Below are 24,019 nucleotides of genomic sequence, written 5' to 3'. Positions count from 1 at the left end.
CAAGACTGATCATATGCTTTATCTTCTGGAGTTAATAAACTGCCATAAAAACTGTTATCTGAAATGAGCTTACACTTTACTATTTTCTTTCTTTATAGAATAGAAAACCAGCTCTGTCCAATATAACTTTCTATGATGACAAAAACAGTCTTTTATCTATGTTGTCCAAAGCAGTAGCTGCTGGCCACATATGACCTGAAAATAGCACTTTAAATGTGGCCAGTGCAAAATATGAAACCTATGTATTTCAATATAGTAGACAAGGAACATACATTTATAAACTAAAATTTTCTGTAAATTGTTATTTTACTTATAGCCTCAAGCTCTTAATTTGCATTGCCCAAAGAAATTATTTAAAATTCAAGCAGCCAAATATGCAAAATTAAAATATGTAGCAAGTACAAGCACATATCCATATAGTTATTGCAGATCAAGACAACATGAAAAACAGCACACAGCCAAAATCCTTTGGGGGAGGGGGAAAAAAAACAACAAATAAGACCAAATTTGTTAGAGCCAGCCAACAAAACTCCATGCGAAAAAGTTATAATCATCACAACTTTATTTTCAGATCAAGCATCCAAAGGTATATGATCTTTTCAGCAAAATACAATGCCAAGCACTATTATGGATCAGGCATTTTACCTGAAGACTTATTTTTTGTTCTTGAACCCTCAATGATAGCAGTAGAAAACAAAAGCAGCTGAAATGTGAAATAATCCCTAGAAAAATCAAGAATTAAAAAAATTCACAACATTAGTAAGAAGCAATTACTCAAAGAATGAAAAACTGGGGCTCACAGGGTTTATTAATAAGTACTTTCAGATATAAAGTTATATCTAATGGATTTTGAAGATGTTAACATTAACATTCTAGATTATAGATCCATGAGCTATTACTGTACTCAAATACCATAAAGGGAATTAGAAATTATATTTAACAAAGGGAAACAGTCATTTTCAGTGTAAAATTAATATATCAATAAAAACATGGGAGTAACCTTCACTAAACTGTCTAAAACTCAAAATTTGTGGTCAGGGTCAACTTTTATCCTTTTTAGAAATTTATTTTTCTGGTTCAAGGAGCAATTGCTGGCTTCCTCTGCCTACATGCCATTGACATAAATGTCAATGCTTTCTTTAAATATAACTGAGAAATGACTGAACACCTAGTCGCTTTTCATTTGCATTGTTAGAAACTTACTTTAAAATCAAGACTATTCTTCGAGAGACAGAATATGCAACTCTTCTGATGACTTGGAAAAATGTATACTCTTGGGATTTTCTGGAAATTGACATTTGGATCCTTGTCCAAGCAAATATAAGCAAAATAAAACAGAACCCAAACTATATACTCTAAAAAGTGAAATAGACAAAAACAACAGTAACTAATTAAATACTTATAAATTCAGTTTTCTTGGGCATTTTTGTTTCTAACTTGCCTAGGAAAAAGCTCAGGATTAAGTATTCTATAAAACCACATACCTAATAAGCTATAAGAAGTTTTACAAGTCATCTAAGAAATTTCTAAATTACCAAATTACTTCCCAATTTTCATATCAAATTAAGATGACTTTCCTTTACTCTCTATCACAAATGGCTGATTTGCTAACTCCAAATAAATGTTTACTTAAATGAGTTGTCCACATTAATACCCTGGTTTCTCTTCAGATCACATAAATGAGTTGTCCACATTAAAAAAGGGAAAAAAAAAAAAAACACAGAAAAGAAAAAAACTGCTAAATATATAAAAACAGAATAAAATACACTTTGAACTAAAGTTTCAAGTTCATTTTTGCTTTGCATCAATGCAAAGAAAAAACCATCAGTCCTAAAAAAAACAAAAAAGCTGATTTTCAGACTTAATTTATGATTGTATACTTTCAAATTATATTAATGTATTCAATTATAAAGTAGTCTTTAATGGCAATTTACACAGAAGTCAAACAATCTGAGTAATATAATGTAGCAAATTTTAAAAATGTTATAGACAGTTCTGAATTCAAATCCCAACTCTGCAATGGATCTAGGAATAATGGGGATAACAATACCTACTTCACAGGGCAGTGATAGGAATTAAATAAAATAAAATTCCAACACTGCAACAGATCTAGGTACATAATGGGGATAAAAGTACCTACTTCATAGGGCAATGGTAAGAATTTAAAAATACCTGTTAAATGTCTAGAATTGTACCTGGCAAGGAACAGGTATGTTCTGAATACTAGCTATAGGACTACTGAGGAGGGACTCTTCCTCTGAGCTTGTTATCTCCAACTGAAAGAAATGATGAAGGCTGCTAGACAGGTCTCTTAAGAGTATTATGGAGATCTAATGAGAACGCAAATGGAAGACCTGAACTTTGGACAACACACAAAATTCTTTGAGCTTCGTTTTCTTCAAATAAATTGGAAGTTTTAATAGTTATATCTCACACACTCTTTAATATTGATCATTAAAAATCGAAGAGCTAATGTAAAAATGCTTAACTCTAAATGTTGGCAATATTAAACAAAATTCCATTTACTATCATATTGAAACTGAAAAATGTCAACTCAAATGGCATATAACAAAACACATTATGTCAGAACTATTATCAGATTTATGAAGTAGGAATATATCTATCATTTTGTTAGAATGAATTTGAGAATGAGTGTTACAGTGTGTATGTGTATGTAGTGCTTTTATTAACTGAGGCTGGAGTGTGATGCTCCTTCCCTTCTGCTTCCTCCTGAGTCTATGAGGAGGAAGGAATTAGAAGGTAGAGTCTTAACCACTAGACTGCCAGGGAAGTTCCTTGGTTTGTTTGTTTTCATTTGTTTTATTTTTCATTGGCCCAACATTTTTGATACAAACAAACAAAAATAGAGTCTTTGAGCCAGAGGTGGCCAATACTTTGCAATCTCTGTATTCAAGAAACAATACATTCCATGAGGAAGGGAACCTTGTAGATTCTGCTTACTCCAGCAGGTAGCATGGTGTTTTGCAGTTACTGCTTGAAAAATATTTTCTGAACAGCTAAGAAAACAGAAGATCTCAGAAGACTAAAGAAAGCACCAAGCAACAAATGAACCAATGGAGAGAGAAAACACCGCAAAGTCAGAGGGCTGGAGTTTTGGTGACTCGGGCACTTAGTTTGCAGTCTGGTGACTCAGCTGAGCTCAGACTTTTTTTAAGTGTACTGACTTCTTTATTCAAGTGGTTCCTATCAGCCAATCAACCAGAGAGCACTAATATATGAAGAGTTTGCCAATAAATAATAATAAGTTGATTAAAATTATGGGTAAAGAGTTATAAGTACTATGTATACACAGGAGAGATATTTTAAATGTCCATTCCACCAGGATAATAAAGCAAAGTGTGAAACTCACATGTACCTGGAGGGAAAAGGAAAGTGAGAACCAGTATTTCTCACAACAACAGTCATGCAATACTAACAACTCAGAGTTCTTTCTTGATCCCCTTACACTCTGCTACTAAATGACTAAATATTGCGACTAAATTACTTAAGAAAAAAAAACACCCTGTGAGAAAAACCCTGGAGAAACTAAATCTAGATTCATCTGAAAATTCATGTAATGAAACCTCATGAAAATCAACAAAGGGCAAATGTAAAATGCTTTCTTCAAAAAATTGTTTTAAGGAGAGGGGAAACACACTGATTCTGAAAGAGGTTTATTTCTTTCTGCTCAAATTTTACCAATCCTTCAGCCGCCCAAGGCAACTTCAGTACCTGAGCGAAGCCCATTAGAACAAGGGGAGAAGGCTGCTCTGATGGTGAGAGTACTACTCACAGAAAGAAGCTACTGAGCTGGGCTGAGGCTAGAACTCTCTCTGCACCCAAGAACAAGGAAACAGTTCTAAACAAAACTCTACAGTTTTCACAGTTTTAAACAAAAAGGGCTAGTGTGCACCAAGCTTATGACCACAAGGTTCACAAGAGGAAAGTATCTTGCTTTCTATCCTCTTCTATTTGAGAAACAAGTAAGTGTGATCTGTATGTGTGCTAACATTACACAACAGAGAAAAGTCATAAACTAAGTACACACAACAATGTGAATGAAGGTGAACCAAGCTAAAAAACTGAAATAGACACTTACCATAAAGTCAGAACGAACGAATGAATGGAAGTAAGGGAGATGGTGACTCTAAAAGGAGAAGTTCCTAGAAGGATTAATACTTTAGAGGAAGGGAAAAGGAAGGTCAGTGCAGAAAACTAAGTCAGTAATCTAGAATAAATATCATGTAAATAAAAAACAAAAATCATTAACAAAGACATAAGAGAGGATAAATCCAGGAGCTCTTGTATTGAAATTATAGGAATCACAGGAAGAGAAAAAGGAACAGAGAAAGAAATAACAATCAAAGAAATACTAGAAGAAAATAATCCCCAAGCTGACTAAAGATCTGCATTTCTAGACTGAAAAGTCTTATAAAGTCTCAATTAGAGATGGGAGCACAGTGAAAAAACACTTAGATAGATGCATCCTGGGAACAAAAAGAGAAGTTTCAACCTTCAAAAAAAAAGAAATTAATCTGTAAGCTTCTAAATGGAAAGAACAGGCAAATTAAGATGAAAGAAAAATGAGACCCAGCAAGACCTCACATCTGTAATACTGGGAATAAAAGAATACTACAATTTTACAGACTTAAAGGGGAAAAAATTAAAATATCCTATATTTAGCTAAGATAGTAATCATATGTGAAACCAAACAAGAAACACCTGCAAACCCAACAGCTCATTAAGTATATCATCCACCAAAGACTAAGGAAATTACTGAAACTGCAACATAACAAAGGGTTTTTGAAACAGAAGCAAGATCCTGCCAGTGCAAACTTAATATGTAATATAGGATATAAAGTCAAAATTATTCCATAATACCCAAGAGTTGGAGATAGAGGGGAAGGTGAGTAGGAGACAGGAAAGTGAGCAAGAATAATGTATTAGGTAGATGAGCACAAAGAAAACTCCTAATTTTGATAGAATAAAACAGAAGTATATGTTTAACTATATATATATTAAAGTTAGGTAACCAACAAAGAATCAAAGATTTATAGTGAAAGTTCTGAATTAATTTGGAAGAAAGGGAAGGAACTCGACCAATCCAGAGAAGACAAGGAAGAACCACCAGCTATAATGTAAACGTATGTGTGCTGAACGGTACATCATATAATATTTATCTAGCTTCAAAAAAATCAACTTATTTACCATAAATTAAAAAAAAAAAAAAACAGGGAAAGATAGGGAAACAACTGTCCTAGAACACATGTCAAGATATAACAGTTGAGGAGTGAAGATGAAAAAGAGGGAAAAACCTACCACAAAATGAAGTTGAAACTAGAAAAAAATGGAGCACAAGAAAAAAACGACGTTCCTGATATCACAGGACCACAAGGGGACAAAAGTGAGAATAAACTGGAAATGAAAAGAGCTTTAATAATTACCTATGGGAGACAAAAAAAGGAGATCCCATCACATACCTATAGTAAAAAATAAAACTCAAGAAAACATCACAGAAACAAAACTAGATCTAGGTCTATATACTTAAGGGCATACTGAATCCTAGAAAGAACTAATCATGAAAAATCAGTGCTATTTAATATATACTCTACTGTATTTTTGTCATAAAAAGTGGAATTCTTTAGGCACCTTGGTAAAAAGAATGTCAACTCTAAAAAAGAGGTGAAATCGGGTTGGTCTTAGACTTCTCCAGAGTAGCACTTTACACTATAAGGCTGGAAGAATGTTTATAATATCCTCAAGTAAAGGAAGCATAACCCAAAGATTTTATATCTAGTTGAACTGTTACTTAAAAACAACACAGATAAGCAATGTTAAACAAGAAGTCTAGTGAACTGTTTCCCATGACTTCTCAAAGGATTTATATGAGGATAAACCTCAACTAATCAAGACATGTCTGGAAAAGCTTAAGCAAAAGGACTGGCACCGAGAAGTGAATCTACTTAACTACAAGATTAAAACAAATGTGGGAATTATGATATACAAATTATATACCTAAAAATTAAAAGTTAATTATTGTCTAATAATTGGGTACAAAAAAGTATCATTTGAAGTGGACAAGGCAAATAAGTATTTAATATATAATTAAATTAATACAGAAGTAATAAATATATAAATATATTTATTAGTTTAAAGATTAAGATAAAGAGATAATTAAAATTGGGATATGGAGGTAAGAAAGGAGAAAGGAAATATATTTAATTTCATCATTGCTCATAAAAAGAAATAAAGTGTCTAAAAGTATCTAAAAATACTTATACAATTATATTTATGAAAGTACTCTCTAAAAAAAGAAAAATGGTTCTTCCTAAGTAAAAGAAGAAGCATATGAAACAAAGAAAAACTGGCCATTTGGTGAAACATTTTTAAAGAGCCAGAAAAACAAAGTATATAAAATTATAATGACAGAACTAAAACTAGCCTATTAATACATGTAAATGAAATAAACCAACACAATAAAAGGAAAGATTAGATCCTGACTGAAATTAACCCTGCACTGTATACATGAAGCATATTCAAAACAAAAAGATAAAAGTTGAAAGTAACAGGACAAGAAAACATTTACCAGGCAAATACAAACTAAAAGAAAAAAAGAATTACAATCTTAACATCAGACAAGGTTGGACATAATGAGAAAAGCGTGAAAAGAGACAAAGGACCATTATAGCAGTAAAAGGTGAAATGGCACAGAGTTATTCTAGTTAGGAATAACAGACATAGCACTAGCATTCATAAAGCATAAAAGCACAGACAAAACAGACAGAAATAGAAATACTAGCAGCAGAGGACTTTAACTCACTTCAGTCCATGACAAAGAGAGTAAGAAAAAGATGGATATAAAAGACCTTTCAAACTGAATACAAATACAAAACACTTCCCCCAAATGACTGCATATTAAACAACAAAAAGAAAATCTTAATAAACTAAAAGAAACAGTAAAGATAATATCCTCTGATCACAATATAGTAAAACTAGAAAACAAGTAACAAAACTACAGGGAAAAAGCCCTTACCATGGGAATTTTAAAATACTCAGTAACTTTTGATCCAAGAGGGTATTCACCCAAAACATAGAATATTTGAACAAATTTTTTAAAAGTAACAACTTCTTCAATATCTCATATACTAGCAAATATACTCCAGCATTAAAATAAAGTACTAGAAGTATTATCGGAAATATTAATGTATAAGAAATACTGATCTTTACAGCAGTGGACTTTACTTTCACCACCAGACACATCCACAACTGAGTATCACTTCCACTTTGGCCCAGGCTCTTTATTCTTTTCTGGAGGTGTTTCTCCACTTTTTCCCAATAACATATTGGACACCTACTGACCTGGGGGACTCATCTTCCAGTGTCAAATCTTTTTGCCTTTTCGTACTGTTTATGGGGTTCTTGAGGCAAGAATACTGAAGTGGTTTGCCATTCCCTACTCCAGGGGACCACATTTTGTCAGAACTCTCCATCATGACCCATCCATCCTGGGTGGCCCTGCATGGTATGGCTCATAGTTTTACTGAATTACACAAGACTGTGATCCATGCGATCATTTTGGCGAGCTTTCTGTGACTGTGCATAGGAACCTGGAATGTTAGGTCCATGAATTAAGGTAAATTGGATGTGGTCAAGCAGGGGATGTAAAGAGTTAACATCAACACTTCAGGAATCCGTGAACTAAAATGGACAGGAATGGGCAAATTTAATTCAGATGACCATTGTATCTACTATTGTGGGCAAAAATCGTATGGAAGAAATGGAGTAGCTCTGACAGTAAAAAAAAAAAAAAAAAAAACAAGTACAAAATACAGTACTTGAGTGAAATCTCAAAAACAACAGAATGATCTCAGCTCATTTCCAAAACAAACTTTTCAACATCACAGTAATCCAAATCTATGCCCCGACCACTAATGCCGAAAAAGGTGAAGGAGAACAGTTCTATGAAGACCTACAAGAACTTTTAGAACACCAAAAAAGAAGATGTCTTTTTCATCATAGTGATTGGAATCCAAAAGTAGGAAGTCAAAAGACACCTGGAGTTAACACGCAAGTTTGGCCTTGAAGTACAAAATGAAGACAAGCAAAGTCTAACAGAGTTTTGCCAAGCAAATGCACTAGTCATAGCAAACACCCTCTTCTAACAACACAAGAGACAGCTCTAAACATGGACATCAGATGGTCAATATGGAAATTAGACTGATGGAGAAGCTCCACACAGTCAGCAAAAATAAAACCAGGAGCTGACTGTGGCTCAGATCATGAGCTCCTTATTGCCAAATTCAGACTCAAATTGAAGAAAGTAAGGAAAACCACTAGGCCATTCAGGTATGACCTAAACCTAATCCCTTATGATTATACAGTGAAGGTGAAAAGTAGATTCAAGGGATCAGGTCTGAGTGCCTGAAGAACTATGGATGAAAGTTCATAATACTGTACAGGAGGCAGTGACCAAAACTATCCTTAAGAAAAAGAAATACAGGAAGGCAAAGTGGTTGTCTGAGGAAGCTTTACAAATAGTTGAGAAAAGAATATGAGAGAAAGGGAATGGAGAAATGGGAAGATATACCAAACTGAATGCAGTTTCAGACAACAATAAAGAAGATAAGAAAGCCTTCTTAAGTGAACAATGCAAAGAAATAGAGGTATTAATAATAGAATTGGAAAGACTAAAGAAAACTGAGATGCCAAGGGAACATTTCATGCAAAGATAGGCACAATAAAGGACAGAAATGGCAAGGACCTAACAGAAGCAGAAGATATAAAGAGGTAGAAAGAATACACAGAAGAACTATACAAAAAAATTAAGATTTTTATAGTTTACCCACACCCAGATAATCACAATGGAGTGGTCCCTCACCTTGAGTCAGATATCCTGGAGTGTGAAGTCAAGTGGGCCTTAGGGAGCATTACTACAAACAAAGCTAGTAGAAGTGATGGAATTCCAGTTGAGCTAATTCAAATCCTAAAAGATTATGCTGTTAAAGTGCTGCATGCAATATGCCAGCAAATTTGGAAAACCCAACAGTGGCCACAGGACTGGAAAAGGTCAGTTCTCATTCCAATCCCAAAGAAAGGCAATGCCAAAGAATGCTCCAACTACCATACAATAAAGCTCATTTCACATACTAGCAAGGTTATGTCCAAAATCCTTCAAGCTAGGTTTCAGCATGAGAACCAAGAACTTCCTGATGAACAAGCTGGATTTACAAAAGGCAGAGGAACCAGAGATCAAATTGTCAACATCTGCTGTATCACAGAAAAAGCAAGGGAATGCCAAAAAAACATCAATCTCTGCTTCACTATGTTAAAGCCCTTGACTGTGTAGATCACAACAAACTGTGGAAAATTCTTCAAGAGATGGGAATACTGGACCACATTTTTACCTGCCTCCTGAGAAACCTGTATGCAGGTCAAGAAGCATCAGTTACAATCAGACATGAACAACAGAATGGTTCAAAATTAGGAAAGGAGTACGTCAAGGCTGTATACTATCACCCTGCATATTTAACTTATATGCAGAGTACATCATGAGAAATCCTGGGCTGGATGAAGTACAAACTGGAATCAAAATTACCAGGAGAAATATCAATAATCTCAGATATACAGATGATACCATTCTAATGGCAGAAAGTGAGGAGGAACTAAAGAGCCTCTTGATGAAGGTGAAAGAGGAGAGGGGAAAAGCTAGCTTAAAATGCAACATTCAAAAAAAGAAGGTCATGGCATCCAGCCTCATCACTTCATGGCACATAGGTGGGGAAAAGTGGAAACAGTGACAGATTTTATTTTCTAGGGCTCCAAAATCATTGTTGAGGGTGTACTGCAGCCATGAAATTAAAAGAGGCCTACTCCTTGAAAAAAAAACTATGATAAACCTAGACAGCATATTACAAAGCAGAGACATTACTTTGCTGACAAAAGGTACATATAGTCAAAGCTATGGTTTTCCCAGTAGTCATGTACAGATGTGAGAGTTGGACCATAAGGAAGACTGAGCACCGAAGAATTGATGCTTTCAAACTGTGGTGTTGGAGAAGACTCTTGAGAGACCCTTGGACAGCAAGAAGTTCAAACCAGTCAATCCTAAAAGAAATCAACCCTGAATATTCACTGGAAGGACAGATATTGAACCTGTAATACTATGGCCACCTGATGCGAAGAGCCACCTCACTGGAAAAGACCCTGATTCTGAAAAGGTCCTGACTGAGGACAGGAGGAGAAGGGGGCTACAGAGGATGAGATGGTTGGATGGCATCACCGACTCAATGGACATGAATTTAAGCAAACTCCTGGAAACACTGAAGGACAGAGAAGCCTGGTGTGCTGTAGTTCATGAGTTCACAAAGAGCTGGACATGACTCTGACTGAACAATAAAAACAAGGTAAAAATCTAAGACTCTGCACAGTTTCTGGTAAGCCTAAGTCAAATAACATTAGAGAAAGCAGAATAGAGAGAAGTATGCTTTATAACGTAAAAAGATTCAACGGAAAAGGAAAATAAGCCATAATATTTGTGTAAACAACGTATTATGAAATACATAAAGCCAGAAAAAGATTGCTGCAGGCAACTATCACCAAAAGGAACTTATAACATTGTAAGAAAAAAATTAATGAAACTATGGCCACAGAGGGGACACTAATAAACTCTTTCCAAATTTGTCAGACTATGTAAACCAAACATAGGCAAGAATACAGAGTATTTCAATAATACAACCAAACTCAGTTTACTGGAAGTATATGCATACATGTTTTAAAAAGAATAATATAAGTAAATTTTTTATTCTACAGAGAACATATATGCTTCTCTTATATTCATGATTTATAGAGATCAATGATGTATGTGGTCACATAGTTATTAAAAACATAGTTATTATGGGCAGCATTCTCTAATAACAAGATCAGAATGACTTCCTATCACACATACTCCTCCTGTCATAAAAAAAAATTTATCTTCAAACTAAAGAAGCATTTTGTTCTCAGATACATATTAAAACCTCAGATACAATTGAAGCCTCTTGTAAGAAAAAATATTTCTATTTCTAAAATACTTTTATTAAAATTAAAAAACTGAAAAGAAAGTAGCTTTATCCAGTCCACAGTACTTATTATTAGCTTTATTTACAATTCTAAAGAAGCTTTTTTGAAAATACAAACTAAATATAAGCTCTTTCCAATAGCCTAAGGTTCAAAAGTACAAAAATATACAACATTAGAATGAAAAGTCCAATATAACAAAAAATAAAAATTATAATATTTGTAAGAAAATATTATATGCAATGCAATATTGTGGCAATTAATTACTTAAATTCATAAGAAAAATATTTTCTAACAAAATACAAATTTCCATAATTGACTAAGGACATTGAAGAACATGAATATACTAATAATTAGGGAAGTTATAAGGACTGTCAAAGATTTAAAAAGGTGGGGGGGCTAGATGGTTTTGCAGTCAAATTATATATGATATGAAAATAATAGTCCTTCCAGGGTTTTTCAAATTATTCCAGAGCAAAGATGGAAAGCTTTCCCACTCATTAGCATAATCTTTAGTTAGCACAAACTTGGTAACATTGCTTTATAAGAATTATCTATGATCAAACAGTTAAATCCAGTTAATATTAGAAATCAACACAATTCAATTGAAAGATTATAAAATCTACCAATGTAATTTATCAACAAATAAAGGAACAAAGCATTTAATAAAATTAGGCTGTTTTTTGCCTTAAGTAAAAGAGAATGAAATGAGAATGACATATATACAATGAAGATGATTAACCATAACTCTTAGCCAGCATCTATGAAACAATGAAACACTAAAGACACATAAGACAGGCATGTCCACTGGCACCATTATTATCAGCATCATTTTTAAGCTTCAAACTAATGCAGGAATACAAAGAAGCAACAAATGTGCATAAATGCTTGAAAATAGTATCTCCATTTGCAGATATGTCATAAATCTAGAAAACCCAAAGACTTCCCTAAAACCTAGCTTCTCTTATAACCAGCAAAAACAATTTGATATTCAAATAGTAAGCAAATCTCATCCACAACAGTAGCAAAACTATAAAATACTAGGCAAAAATTTAGCAAGTTTAACACTGAAGTATAGGTTCTCAGTGAATCAAATGTAAGAGACAAAGCATGTCCCTTAATAGGTAAACTGACCATCTTAAAAAAATATAGCACTGAGGAAGACCGTGAACTTTTCCTTAGTAAGATTTAATAAAGTATAAAACATGTCGAGTCCAGTTCAGTCTTATGTTAATGAATAATGAATAATAATAAGTAAGAGGCTGTCCTATAGTCACTCATCTGTATTCTGTATATAACTAACATAAAATGAAACTAGAAAGTAAGACTTCACAATAGGAGTCCTTCACTATGAAAATGTCACAATATGAAACCTAACAAAATTAACTCATGTTTTCCCTAAGGAAGAGAAAATTATAAAGTTTTTTGTTGCTGGGGCTTATAATAGTAGCTCTCATCCACCTAAAAACCCCTTTCATCCACTACTATAATGATAATAATAAACTAAGATTAGGTATTTCAAATTATATGTGTGCCATTATACATTTTAGTGTGTCCTGGGGATACTTAAAATCAGAGAGCACATATGGACCATTAAAAACTTTTGGAAAAATATTATTTTAAATAACCACAAATGAGAATGTTAAAAATCTTAAAAAAATTTTTTTTAAAGAAATATATGGTCTGTCTCTTAGAATTAATATCCAGGTTAAACTTCTACTTTTCTGTATTAATTTACTGATTGATTGGTGGAACCAGATATAATTACTCTTTACATTGAGTTATAATCCAATACCACGCTACAGGGCTTCCCTGGTGGATCAGTTGATGAAGAATCCACCCTGCAATGCAGAAAACCCAACTTCGATCCCTGGGTTGGGAAGATCCCCCGGAGAAGGAAATGGCAACCCACTCCAGGATTACTGCCTGGAAAAATCCATGGACACAGGAGCCTGAAGGGCTACAGTCCAAGCCGTCACAAGAGGCAGACACGACTTAATGACTAAACCACCATCTCCTTGCTGTAATAATTCTGTTGCTCAAATTGTTTACGGGGAGCTCATTCAGGTTTGCTCCTCCTGTGTCCTTCATCTTTCCTGATTTTGGAGCACTTCCTTGCATTCAAATAATACAGTATCTCCAGGTTTTTCTTTCGCTGCTCCAGCCCTGGAATCAGCCATTTCTCCAAGGAATCCTGTTTTCTTTTTACATGAGAATGGTATTTAGAAACCAAAATTTGGGTACTGGGTGTCAAAGATTTTTCAGCTGTAAAAAGATCTCTCACACCAAAAAGCATTACAAGGAAAGGTCTAAGAACTGAATAGCAAGAAGTACAGTTTAAAGGGATTAAGATAAAAAGAATCCTAAGTAACAATAACCTATGAGGTACTGAGAGGTCAAGAAGCCTGGAGATCCCAAAGTCTATCTAGCAAAAAATGGAAGAAATCAAGCAAATCACAAATATCATAAATATTTAGATACCAAAGGAGTGAGACTAGAATATTTTTATTGTTTTGTTACCTTAAAATATTCAATGACCTTAACCCCTTACTCATTTTGGAAAAATTCTAAAAAAAAAAAAAAATTCACAATTTTCACATTTTGCAAAGATCAACAATGTTGACAGCAGCTAGGTACTTTTACAGCCTTTTTACTCCAATTTGAGTCCTCCAGAGCCAATCCTCAAGTCGCCCGTGGCTCCTCCTTCCCCATTTCTAGCAATCACTGAACTCAATTCATTCTTTCTTCATCTCTTTCTCTACGTAACAATCATCTGACCATTTCCTACATGAAATACCATACCATTCTTCCAACTGGTCTTTAAAGAAATTATTTTCCTTACAAATATTTTTGCACATGAATACAAATAATTACACGTAATTTATTTAAAAACTTCATTATTCAGCCCTAATTTATCTTTTCACCTACAATTTTCTTGTCATTCTGTTGCCCCAAACTATACCTACCTAGTTGTTATTTACAAGTACATCCTCCATTTCTCTCCAAATCTTATTAATATCAGACCAATTTATACACATATAAAATAATTCTGAAATGGCAAAACTGTTGATAGACGTGAGCTGATTCGTATCTTTGCTCCAATATAGAAGAAACATAAAAATGAGACAAATTTAGAAATGCATTGTATAAATTTGCATTGAAATTTGTTTAAAATGAGTTTGCCAATACTACACTCTAACCAAAGAACTGTAACCAGAGGAAAAACCTTTCCCTCTGAGGACAGCTCTATAGGTTTACTCGGTTTTCTTGCACTCCAAGAAAAGTCTTTTCATTGTCTCTGTTTTGTTTCTTCAGATTTCTTATGATTCAGGAAGGCTTACCTTGAATGCTGGATTAATTTTTTAAAAATCAATGTTATAAAAGTGATATGATAAGAACACACAAAAAGGCAAGACAATGATTTATAAAATCATGAAACAAAATAAGATCTATAAGTAAAAACAAAATCTATAAATAAAAAAAAAGATGTAATTTTCCTTCTCAAATTTTACTGAAGAAATCAGAAACAGAAATCTGAAACCTACTTTATGCTTTAGAGATCTACAGAACTTCCTTCTCACTGAAATATGTATTTTAATTTCAACTTCTATTCTACATATCTTCTTTTATAATAGGCCCTAAGATAAAAAGGTAACAGAAACACACATCCATTTATAATTAGTTTTTTACAATATTTTATTTCTGTACTGAATATGAAAGGATTTCTGCTTCTTCAAAGAGTAAGCAAACTGCCTATCATCAGCTTTAGACCTCAGATTTCAGCTATGCAGGCCACCATATTCCTTATAGAAAGCAGAAAAAGTATTTCTTTCCTTGAATTGCAGTTGTAAATTTATCACATCAGGTGAGAACAGGTAGTACTCTAATTATCCCCTTGCTTCTCCATATATTATAGGAACTACTATTGCTATGCAAGACTTTTAGACATCTAATTTGGAATTAAGTTACTATGAGCTTTTAAAATATCAAAAGAAATTTAGACTTGTCAGCACATTAAATATGGTATCCACTATATCTTTACCTCTTAAAGTCAAAGGTAATAAAATAACAACAGTTCTTGTTTCCTTAACACTCACTACAAAACCTACAAAGAAGTATGTATGATTTTCGCAGTAACTCTGTGAAGACAGGCGCTACTTCCAGTCCTAAGTTTACAGGAGAGAAAATCAAAACCAAGATTTCACACTGGAATTAAGTAATAAAGCAGAGATCTGAACTCAGCAAGCTGAACGTAAAGATTACAGTTTGTACTAAGTATTGTTGTTCTTCATAACACTTTATTTTTTTTTTTTTTTTTAGGGGTCATAACACTTTAATTGCAAACTGGTACTGCTTTTGAGCAGCTATATGCTAAAAGAAGGGCAAGAAAACTGAATTTAGTGCCACATAAAATAGGTATACAATTTTGCTAACTAGATAAGACTGTTTCTTGTATGACCACTTCTGATCCATCATCTTATTTATAAAGTAAATACATGCTAAATTTTAAAATTACTACACAAAACAAGAAGCATTTTCAAATTCTTTTCCCATTTAGGCTGTTACATAAGATTGAGCAGAGGAACTCTTCATTTGCCAGGATATTTCCTCAGTTCCAGGAAAAGAAGGAGGGCTCTAAAGCACAAAAGCTTAAAACAAGAGAAGGAGATGGCACTAACTTATACCTGCATAACAAACCTCTTTATCGTGATTTTCCTGGTAATCCTCCACAACTGGCCTCCCCATCCTCACTTTCTTCTTTGTCTGTAGCTGAAGATGCTATTAAGCCCATATTATAAGCCACCCTGGAGATCTCATTCTCCCAGGAATACCTTCTATGAACCCAGGAGGTATACATGTTAATAAACTTTTGTTTTCCTCGTATTAATCCGTCTTTTATTACAGAGGTCTCAGCCAAGAACTCAAGGGTAAGGGGATCATTTTTTCCTTCCCCTACAGACCTTTGCCTTAGAAGTGCCACAGCGCGTGAGGGGAGAGCACATTACCAATCTGCTACCTTATCTAACCTAAACCAGTCAGTCACAGTTCTTCCTTCTCACTCATAGTTCACCACTGTCCACATTTTAAAAATTCAAGAATCACACATGTTTATAAAGAAGCTGTTTTTGTTTCCTGTTGTGAATGTCTATAGATACCCATATATAATTAACAATTTAAAAATTTTCAGGCCTACCTACCTTACAGTAGGTAGCTCTTCTTAAAAGTGGCTGAAACTTCACTTTTTCTATTAAGTTTACTAATGTCTAAACTGGAATACTGTCAAATATTTAAAACCTCTATTCTTGGATCAAGGTATCCCCAAACAGAAGGTTATATACTGCTCTTTAAGCCACCAAATAAGTGATCTATTAGAACACTTTAATGACCAGGCACAGCTCAACCAGGAAATTAAAAACTGCCAAATATCAACACGTAAGAAGATTAAATCCAGATATACTGCACATAAAATAAACAGAATACTAAGATTATGTGCAAATATATTATATGGTAAAAGGAAATACACTTGTCTTTTAAAATTCAAGGCGAGAGTCTTAACATTTAAGGATATTCATTTTAAAAACACTTATAATAAACATAATAATTATGGAGGAGAATAAGATAATAAAGTATGAGAAACAAGCCAAATCAATTTTATCTCAAATTTTGAACCTGTCTTTTGTTTCTTAAGTAACTAAATTTCAATTAGATTATGCAAAGTAGCCAACTCAATTTCCTAATGCAAAAAGATTTATATATAATCAACAGGTACATATACTATTCAAAGAAAATGCTAAAAGCTATTTTTATTTATTCACTGGAAAATGGGGGAAAGTGTTCAATTACTACTATAAGAGCGGGGCTGAAGCACTACCTTGTCAAGAGAGACATTCCTAAATCACTTTGCAAAAAAGCTACTCAAAATAACATGTTCATTTCAATATTAAATTGTACTCCTACAAGTTTCTATAATCTGAGGACAAATCTCAGATTACTGACAAAGTGTTACTACACTGATTAACCTTTGGTTGATCCTATGCTGTAGGATCCATCTGTTTTATTTACTGGTATATCCAAAGTTTCTAACACTATATGCCTTACAGGTGACAGGTACTCAAAAACCATTTGCTAATCAATGAGTCAGTCTTTCAACTGGCTTCACTGTTTACTGGTACTCTTCTTACTCATTCTATTTCAAACCAAATTTTACATTTGAAAAATCTAAAATTTCTCCACGGATTTTGCAGTCTCTCTTTTTTTCAATAAAATTTTGAAAAAAGCTCTCATTTTCCCTTTATTTCACTCTATTCATCTGAAGTCACAAATAAACTACTCTTTTTTTTCCCCAAGTCTACTTCAAAATGTACTAAGACTACACTGAAAATTTCTCCTATGGTTTTGAATATCTGGAGATTGTGGTCAGGTAAGAATGGCATGGCCCAAGTACCAGACCTAATCAGGGTATCAGTTAGCTCAGGGCTCAGAGCCAGTCCCTCCTGGCCTTTTAACTTCTACCTGAAACATGAAATTCATAATACATTTTATGAAATATAATTACCATGATAATTTAAAGTATCATTTTAAAGCACTGGACTTACCATTATAGGTTATTCTTGGCTTTGTTAAACACATCACAAGATGTAAATCCATTTCATCTGAGGGTACAAATTTTGAGCATACAGGGCACTTAAATCCTAAAAAATAAAAGAAATCCATGTAACTTAACAATTTTAAATATCCAGCCTTGCTCTTTAAAAAGGCAAGGAAGAAAAAGCATTTCAAACTTCAGTATTACATGTACATTGATACACTACCTATGCGCAACTTAAGTTGGGAAAAGAGTTTGTGACTATTAGTGTCTGACTTAAATCAGTTTATGAACACCATCCAATTTCAATGAAGAAAATCTGATTCACTACAAAACTCTCATATCCTCTTCTAATGTATGGGTCCAATCATTTTCATTTATTTTTTCATTAATCTGAACTTACCATTTTGTTATAATAGCTTTGTATTCTGACCCTCTTTCCTGACAGTACCTTTCCCAGCTTGGTACAGTACAATTTGAGTTGCAAGGTTTTATAGATAGATAGTACCTTACAAACTATTCTATTCCACTGACCTTTTAAAATTTTATCTGATGAAGAAAGTGAAGCCTTTTGTGGAACAGTAAAACCAGGTCTAGAATCTAAGACTCCTGACTCCTACTATATTGCACTTATTGCCATACCACAAGTCACAAGGCAAACAGAAAATAGCACCAAATGTCAGATTTCTTAGTCAATTTTGACACAAATATTAGTTTCCTACAATATTCAATTTGCACTAAGTACTTGCCAGCAGTACTCTATTAAAAATAAACTGGTAGACTGAAGGAGGGAATATGTTATGAATTCAGCTCTATCCTGCTCCCTCATTTACCAAGGGTAACTGTTCATTCATGGGTCCTTGCTGTTTCCCTGTAGACCTACTTACTGCTCTTTCCTCCAACATTTCCAACCTGCATAAGCAGTGAGCTGATAAAGTCCATTTATAGTCTGGTGAGGAACGACTAATCAGAAGTGGCACAAAAAGATGGCCTAAGCCAATTCGTTTTTCTTGAAAATATGACTAAGAAACAGCAAGAGGGTCATGGGTCAGCTGTAGACAGCTGAAGCAAAAAGGGTACATGAAGTTAAGAGACTGCGGTGGGGTATCTATTCTGGGTCATGTGTAGGCTGAACTTATAGGAGAAAAGCTATCAGCAAGCACAGGAAAACAGCTCACATGGAGATCTTAGAGCAGATGTGCAGAGAGGAGCAAAGTGCTGTGAGAAACAACAAGAGTGGTGGGAAAGAAAAAAAAGTCCCTAAAAGCTGACCCAGATTGTGGTAGCTTTCTACTTCTAGTATACGTGTGCTCTGATAGACACTCTTCTCCTTTCATCTTGACATGAAACCCACTGCAACTCAAGACAGAGTAGAGTCATACCTCATGCAGAGCTCTGTTGAATCGGAAAAGGTTTTGGCCTGCGTACTTAATCCACGTACTCAACTTCCTAAATGAAATACGTGTTTCTGAGCAGTTTTTCACATTGATTAAATACATTTCAAGAGAAAGGAACAAAGGTATATTTAGTTCCCACTTCTTAAAAACCACCAAAAAAAGCAAAAGAGGATCAATCTAAAATTAAACTACAAAAACAGCTACAACCCTCAAACAATTCTGACACAAATACTAGCTACTGCATCAACGTGGCAAAACATGCATCAAACAGGGAGAAGACAAAGAGACTATCAAGCAGCATTCCTATTTCCAGGACCATTAGTAATCTTTTTCTTAGAATTGCAAAAACATCCTTCTCTTGAAATTAAACAGGACATTAAAAAAAATTTTTTTAACTACTTAATTTTCTAACTACTGATCAAAATCATATGCATACTGACACATGAACTTTAAATTATCAAACAAAAGTGCACAACCATGAACCTCTGGGAGCCATCCAGCTGCCCACAAAGTAGAGCCTAAGGAAAAAAACTCTGTACAGAGGACTACCGTATTTCTAGTTAAATACAATAAACTATGTGTTTCTTTCTCCTTCGCCTAAAACCCACTAAATTGAAAATAAATATAACAAAATAAGGTAAGGAACTTGAAAGGAGACAGCAGATGAACAGATGGGTGGAATTGACAGGACTGAGAAAACAGACATACTAAGTGTCTGCAGAAGCCAATTCTCACTACATAATTCTCAAAAAACTCAAGAACCTATACCTCCAATAACTTTCCATGCCAGTGATGAGGTTAACCATGAGGTTAAAATAATGGACTAATTAACAGAATAAAAGAAATTCCCAAGTCTCCAACCCATGTCGTGTAGCCAAGCAAATACAGCTTCGCAATGAGAGTAGAAGAATAAGAGTTCACTACAGGAGAAAAAAAGACCCAAAACAGATTGGCTTGAGGACACCAGGTACAGCAAGGAGAAGGAAAGAAAACAAGGGAATAAATAAATAAATATCTATGTACAGAAAAGGGCCCTTCCTACAAATCTCCTTTTCTCTATCTCTACCAAAAAAATTGGTAGCTTCTTCTCTTAAATCAGAAATTCCACAGATGAAACATCAAGATCCTTGTCTGTTGATAAGGTTGCTGCTGCATGTGTTTTTTGGTGTTTTGGCTGGTATACCCTCAGGGAGAGATCCTAGAAATGGGATTGCAGGATTAGTAGATTACATGTGTCATGAGGAGATTACACATGTATCTACTTAGATATTCTGAAATTACCCTCTGTAGAGGTTGTACAGTTTAGTACTCCTACCAGCAATGTGTGAAAGTGCCTGTTTCTCCACAGCCTCTCCAAGAATGAGTGCCAGTCTTTTGTGTTCTTGCCTGTCTGGGATGAGTCATGATATCAGTGTAGAGATACAAAGCCCAAGGAGAGAAAACAGTATGTACAAAGAACCACCTGGATTTTTAATTAGAAAACAGTGAATTAAACACATATTTCTCTCCTCCCTCCCAAGTCCACTAAAATGAGAGTAAAGAAATAAACAGAACTTCTTGAGAGGAAAGCGCTTCTTACATTCTGACACTGTTCAGTTTTTCATTTGTTTAAGGGTTGGTTGCTAATCTTTCTTTCTGGTGAGATGTCGAACATTTTTGCCCATTTTTCTAACAGGTGTTTGGTTATCCTCATTTTTAAAGAGTTCTTTGTATATTAAGGATATTATCCTTTTGTGATAAGTTATATTTCATCAGCCTTTTGAAATTGTTTCTGCTGTGTTTTAACTGTGCATTTTTTTTTTTTGGTATTGTGTTAGGTATATGAGAAGAAAACCTGAAAAGCTGTTTGGAAGCTTTAAATGTAAGACTTGCAATGGCACCCCATTCCAGTACTCTTGCCTGGAAAACGCCATGGACGGAGGAGCCTGGTGGGCTGCAGTCCATGGGGTTGCGAAGAGTTGGACATGACTGAGTGACTTCACTTTCACTTTTCACTTTCAGGCATTGGAGAAGGAAATGGCAACCTACTCCAGTGTTCTTGCCTGGAGAATCCCAGGGATGGGGGAGCCTGGTGGGCTGCCGTCTATGGGGTCACAGAGAGTTGGACACGACTGCAGTGACTTAGCAGCAGCGAGTTTTTCATTTCAGTTATTATACTTTTCAGTCCTGGTGGCTTAGATGGTAAAGAATCTGCCCGCGATGCAGAAGAACTGAGTCGGGAAGGTCCGCTGGAGAAGGAAATGGCAACTCACTCCAGTATTCTTGCCTGGAGAATCCTATGGACAGAGGAACCTAGTGGGCTGCATACAGTCTGTGGGGTCTCAAAGAGTTGGACATGACTGAGCTGATAAGACAGACATACTTTTCAGCTCCAGAATTTTTTGTTGGTTTTTATTTGTTCTCTATTGATATTCTGCTCATTTGTCATTTTCTTAACTTTCTACACCTTTATTGAGCATCTCTAAGACAGGCATTTTAATTATTTAATTTAAAATTTATTTATTTTAATTGGAGGCTAATTACTTTACAATATTGTATTGGTTCTGCCGCACATCAACATGAATCCGCCACGGGCGTACACATGTTCACCATCCTGAACCCCCCTCATGTATAATAGCATATAAGACAGGCATTTTAAAGGTTTATTTCTTAGTATATCTGCCATCAGGTCTTTTTCAGGGACAGTTTCTGCTGATTTCCCCCCTTTGAATGGCCCTGTTCATTTGTATAACTTTTTTTTTTCCTTCCTGAAAACTGAACATTTAAATCTAATGTGGTAACTCTGAAAATCAGATTTTGCCAGGAACAAGTGCACCACTGCCTGCCCTCTGGCTGGGAATGGAGGGGAAGGGCAACTGCCTCTGTGCTAAGAGCTGAAATTAACCACAGTGTATTGTCCAAGCCTTCCTTCCCCTGGAAGTTGCAAGCCTTCAGTAGACTGCAGACTTCCAAAACAGTTCCTTCAAACAAATTCCACCCATTCAGTTTTTGCCTAGGTGGGGAGGTAGATTCCCTGAGTGCATTCTACTTTGCCATCTTCCCATGGTCTTTTGGTCAGTCGTGTCCGAGTCTGTGTGACCCCACAGACAGCAGCCCACCAGGCTCCTCCGCCCATGGGATTTTCCAGGCAAGAGTACTGGAGGGGGTTGCCATTGCCTTCTCCGGAAAAACTCGCTAGAGGGATTCAAAGGCAGATTTGAACAAGAAGATGAAAGAAAACAGTGAGTGTGAGGATAGGACAATGAAGTTATCATGTCTTAGGAGCAGAAAAGTAAAACAGACCGAAAAAAGTGAACAGGGTATGAGACCTGTGAGACATCAACAAGCAGACCAAAAGATACATTTGGGAGTTCCAGAAGGAGAGAGAAGGGAGTAGATAAAATATTTGAATAATGGCTGAAATCTTCCCAAATTTGATGAAAGACACGAATATAAACATGTGAGACACTCAACATTCTCCATGTAAGATGAGGCCAACTAGGTCATATTATAATCAAATTTTCAAAAGACAAAGAAAAATTATTGAAAACAGGGATCCTCAATATGATTATAAGCAGATTACTCATGATAAACTTGGATTCCAGAAAGCAGCTGGCAGGTGGAGAAAGGAAAAAACCATTAACTAAGAATCTTATATTCACAGACTTCTCAGGTGGTCCAGTGGCTAAGACTCCACACCCCCATGAGTGTTTGATCCGTAGTTAGGGAAGTGGATCCCACATGCCGCAACTGAGACCCACCTCAGCCAAAAAAAATCTTATATACAGCAAAACTTCTTCAAAAGTGAGGGAGAAATGAAATTCCCAAATAAACAAAAGCTGAAGGAGTTTGTTATCACTGGCATGCCCTACCGGATATGCTCAACCGAGTCCTACAAGCGGAAATGAGAAGATACTGGACAGTAACTCAAAGCCATATGGAGAAATAAAGATCTCAGAAAACGTCTTTAGATCAAGGGAAACTGTTATCAAGGTGCCATACTGGAGGAACTGCACCTGAAAAGCTTCAACTATAACTGGACCTGACTTAGATAACAAGACTGTTGTTGTTCAGTTGCTCAGTCGTGTCCAACTCTTTGGAACCCCATGGACTGCAGCACACCACGCTTCCCTGTCCACCACCAACTCCCAGAGCTTGCTCAAACTCATATCCACTGAGTCGATGATGCCATCCAACCATCTCATCCCCTGTTGTCCCCTTCTCCTCCTGCCTTCAATCTTTCCCAGCATCAGGGTCTTTTCTAATGAACTGGCTCTTCGCATCAGGTAACCAAAGTATTGGAGCTTCAGCTTCAACATCAGTCCTTCTAATGAATATTCAGGACTGATTTCCTTTAGGATGGACTGGCTTGATCTCCTTGCAGTCCAAGGGACTCTCAAGAGTCTTCTCCAACACCACAGTTCAAAAGCATCAATTCTTCAGTGCCCAGCTTTCTTTCTAGTCCAACTCGCACGTCTCTACATGACTACTGGAAAAACCATAGCTTTGACTAGAGGGACCTTTGTCAGCAAAGTAATGTCTCCGCTTTTTAATATGCTGTCTAGGTTTCTCATAGCTTTTCTTCTAAGGAGCAAGCGTCTTTTAATTTCACGGCTGCAGTCACCATCTGCAGTGATTTTAGAGCCCAAGAAAACAAAGTCTGTCACTGTTTCCATTGTTTCCCTATCTATCTGCTATGAAGTGATGGGACCGGATGCCATGATTTTAGTTTTCTGAATGCTGAGTTTTAAGTGGACTATGGTATATAATCTCCAAGAATAGCTGCTATCAATTTCATGCATCCTGTTCCTCACATTAAGGAGTCCAATTCTCCTCCCCGTGAGTATGAGTCAGCCTTAATAACTTGATCAATGGAATACATAACTGATGCTCTGGGATTTCTGAGATAAACCTTAAGAAGTCTAGCAGATTCCATTTGAGCCTTTTAGAATGTTCACTTTGGGGACATTTCTTTTCAGAACCCAGGTGACATGCTCTGGAA

General features: G+C 35.3%; 1 protein-coding gene across 2 annotated transcripts in view; it reads right to left on the bottom strand.

Annotated features, from left to right (window-relative positions):
* ZNRF2 (zinc and ring finger 2) overlaps positions 1 to 24,019 on the bottom strand; it is a 108,032-nt gene that overhangs the window by 34,441 nt on the left and 49,572 nt on the right. The window contains exons 2-3 of one of the 2 annotated variants that reach the window (XR_011463997.1): positions 17,652 to 17,747; positions 646 to 722 (exon numbers count right to left, since the gene is read on the bottom strand). Coding sequence is in view for 1 of the 2 variants with exons in the window: in XM_005901411.3 (XP_005901473.2) it covers positions 17,652 to 17,747 (96 nt within the window). In the remaining variant the exon portion in view is untranslated. The remainder of the gene's footprint in view (positions 1 to 645; positions 723 to 17,651; positions 17,748 to 24,019) is intronic. The other variant, XM_005901411.3, reaches the window with a different exon arrangement.

The sequence above is a fragment of the Bos mutus genome, chromosome 4 (assembly GCF_027580195.1).
Source record: "Bos mutus isolate GX-2022 chromosome 4, NWIPB_WYAK_1.1, whole genome shotgun sequence".
In the NCBI taxonomy this organism is placed as follows: domain Eukaryota; kingdom Metazoa; phylum Chordata; class Mammalia; order Artiodactyla; family Bovidae; genus Bos; species Bos mutus.
This window is presented reverse-complemented; position numbering and strand designations above follow the sequence as displayed.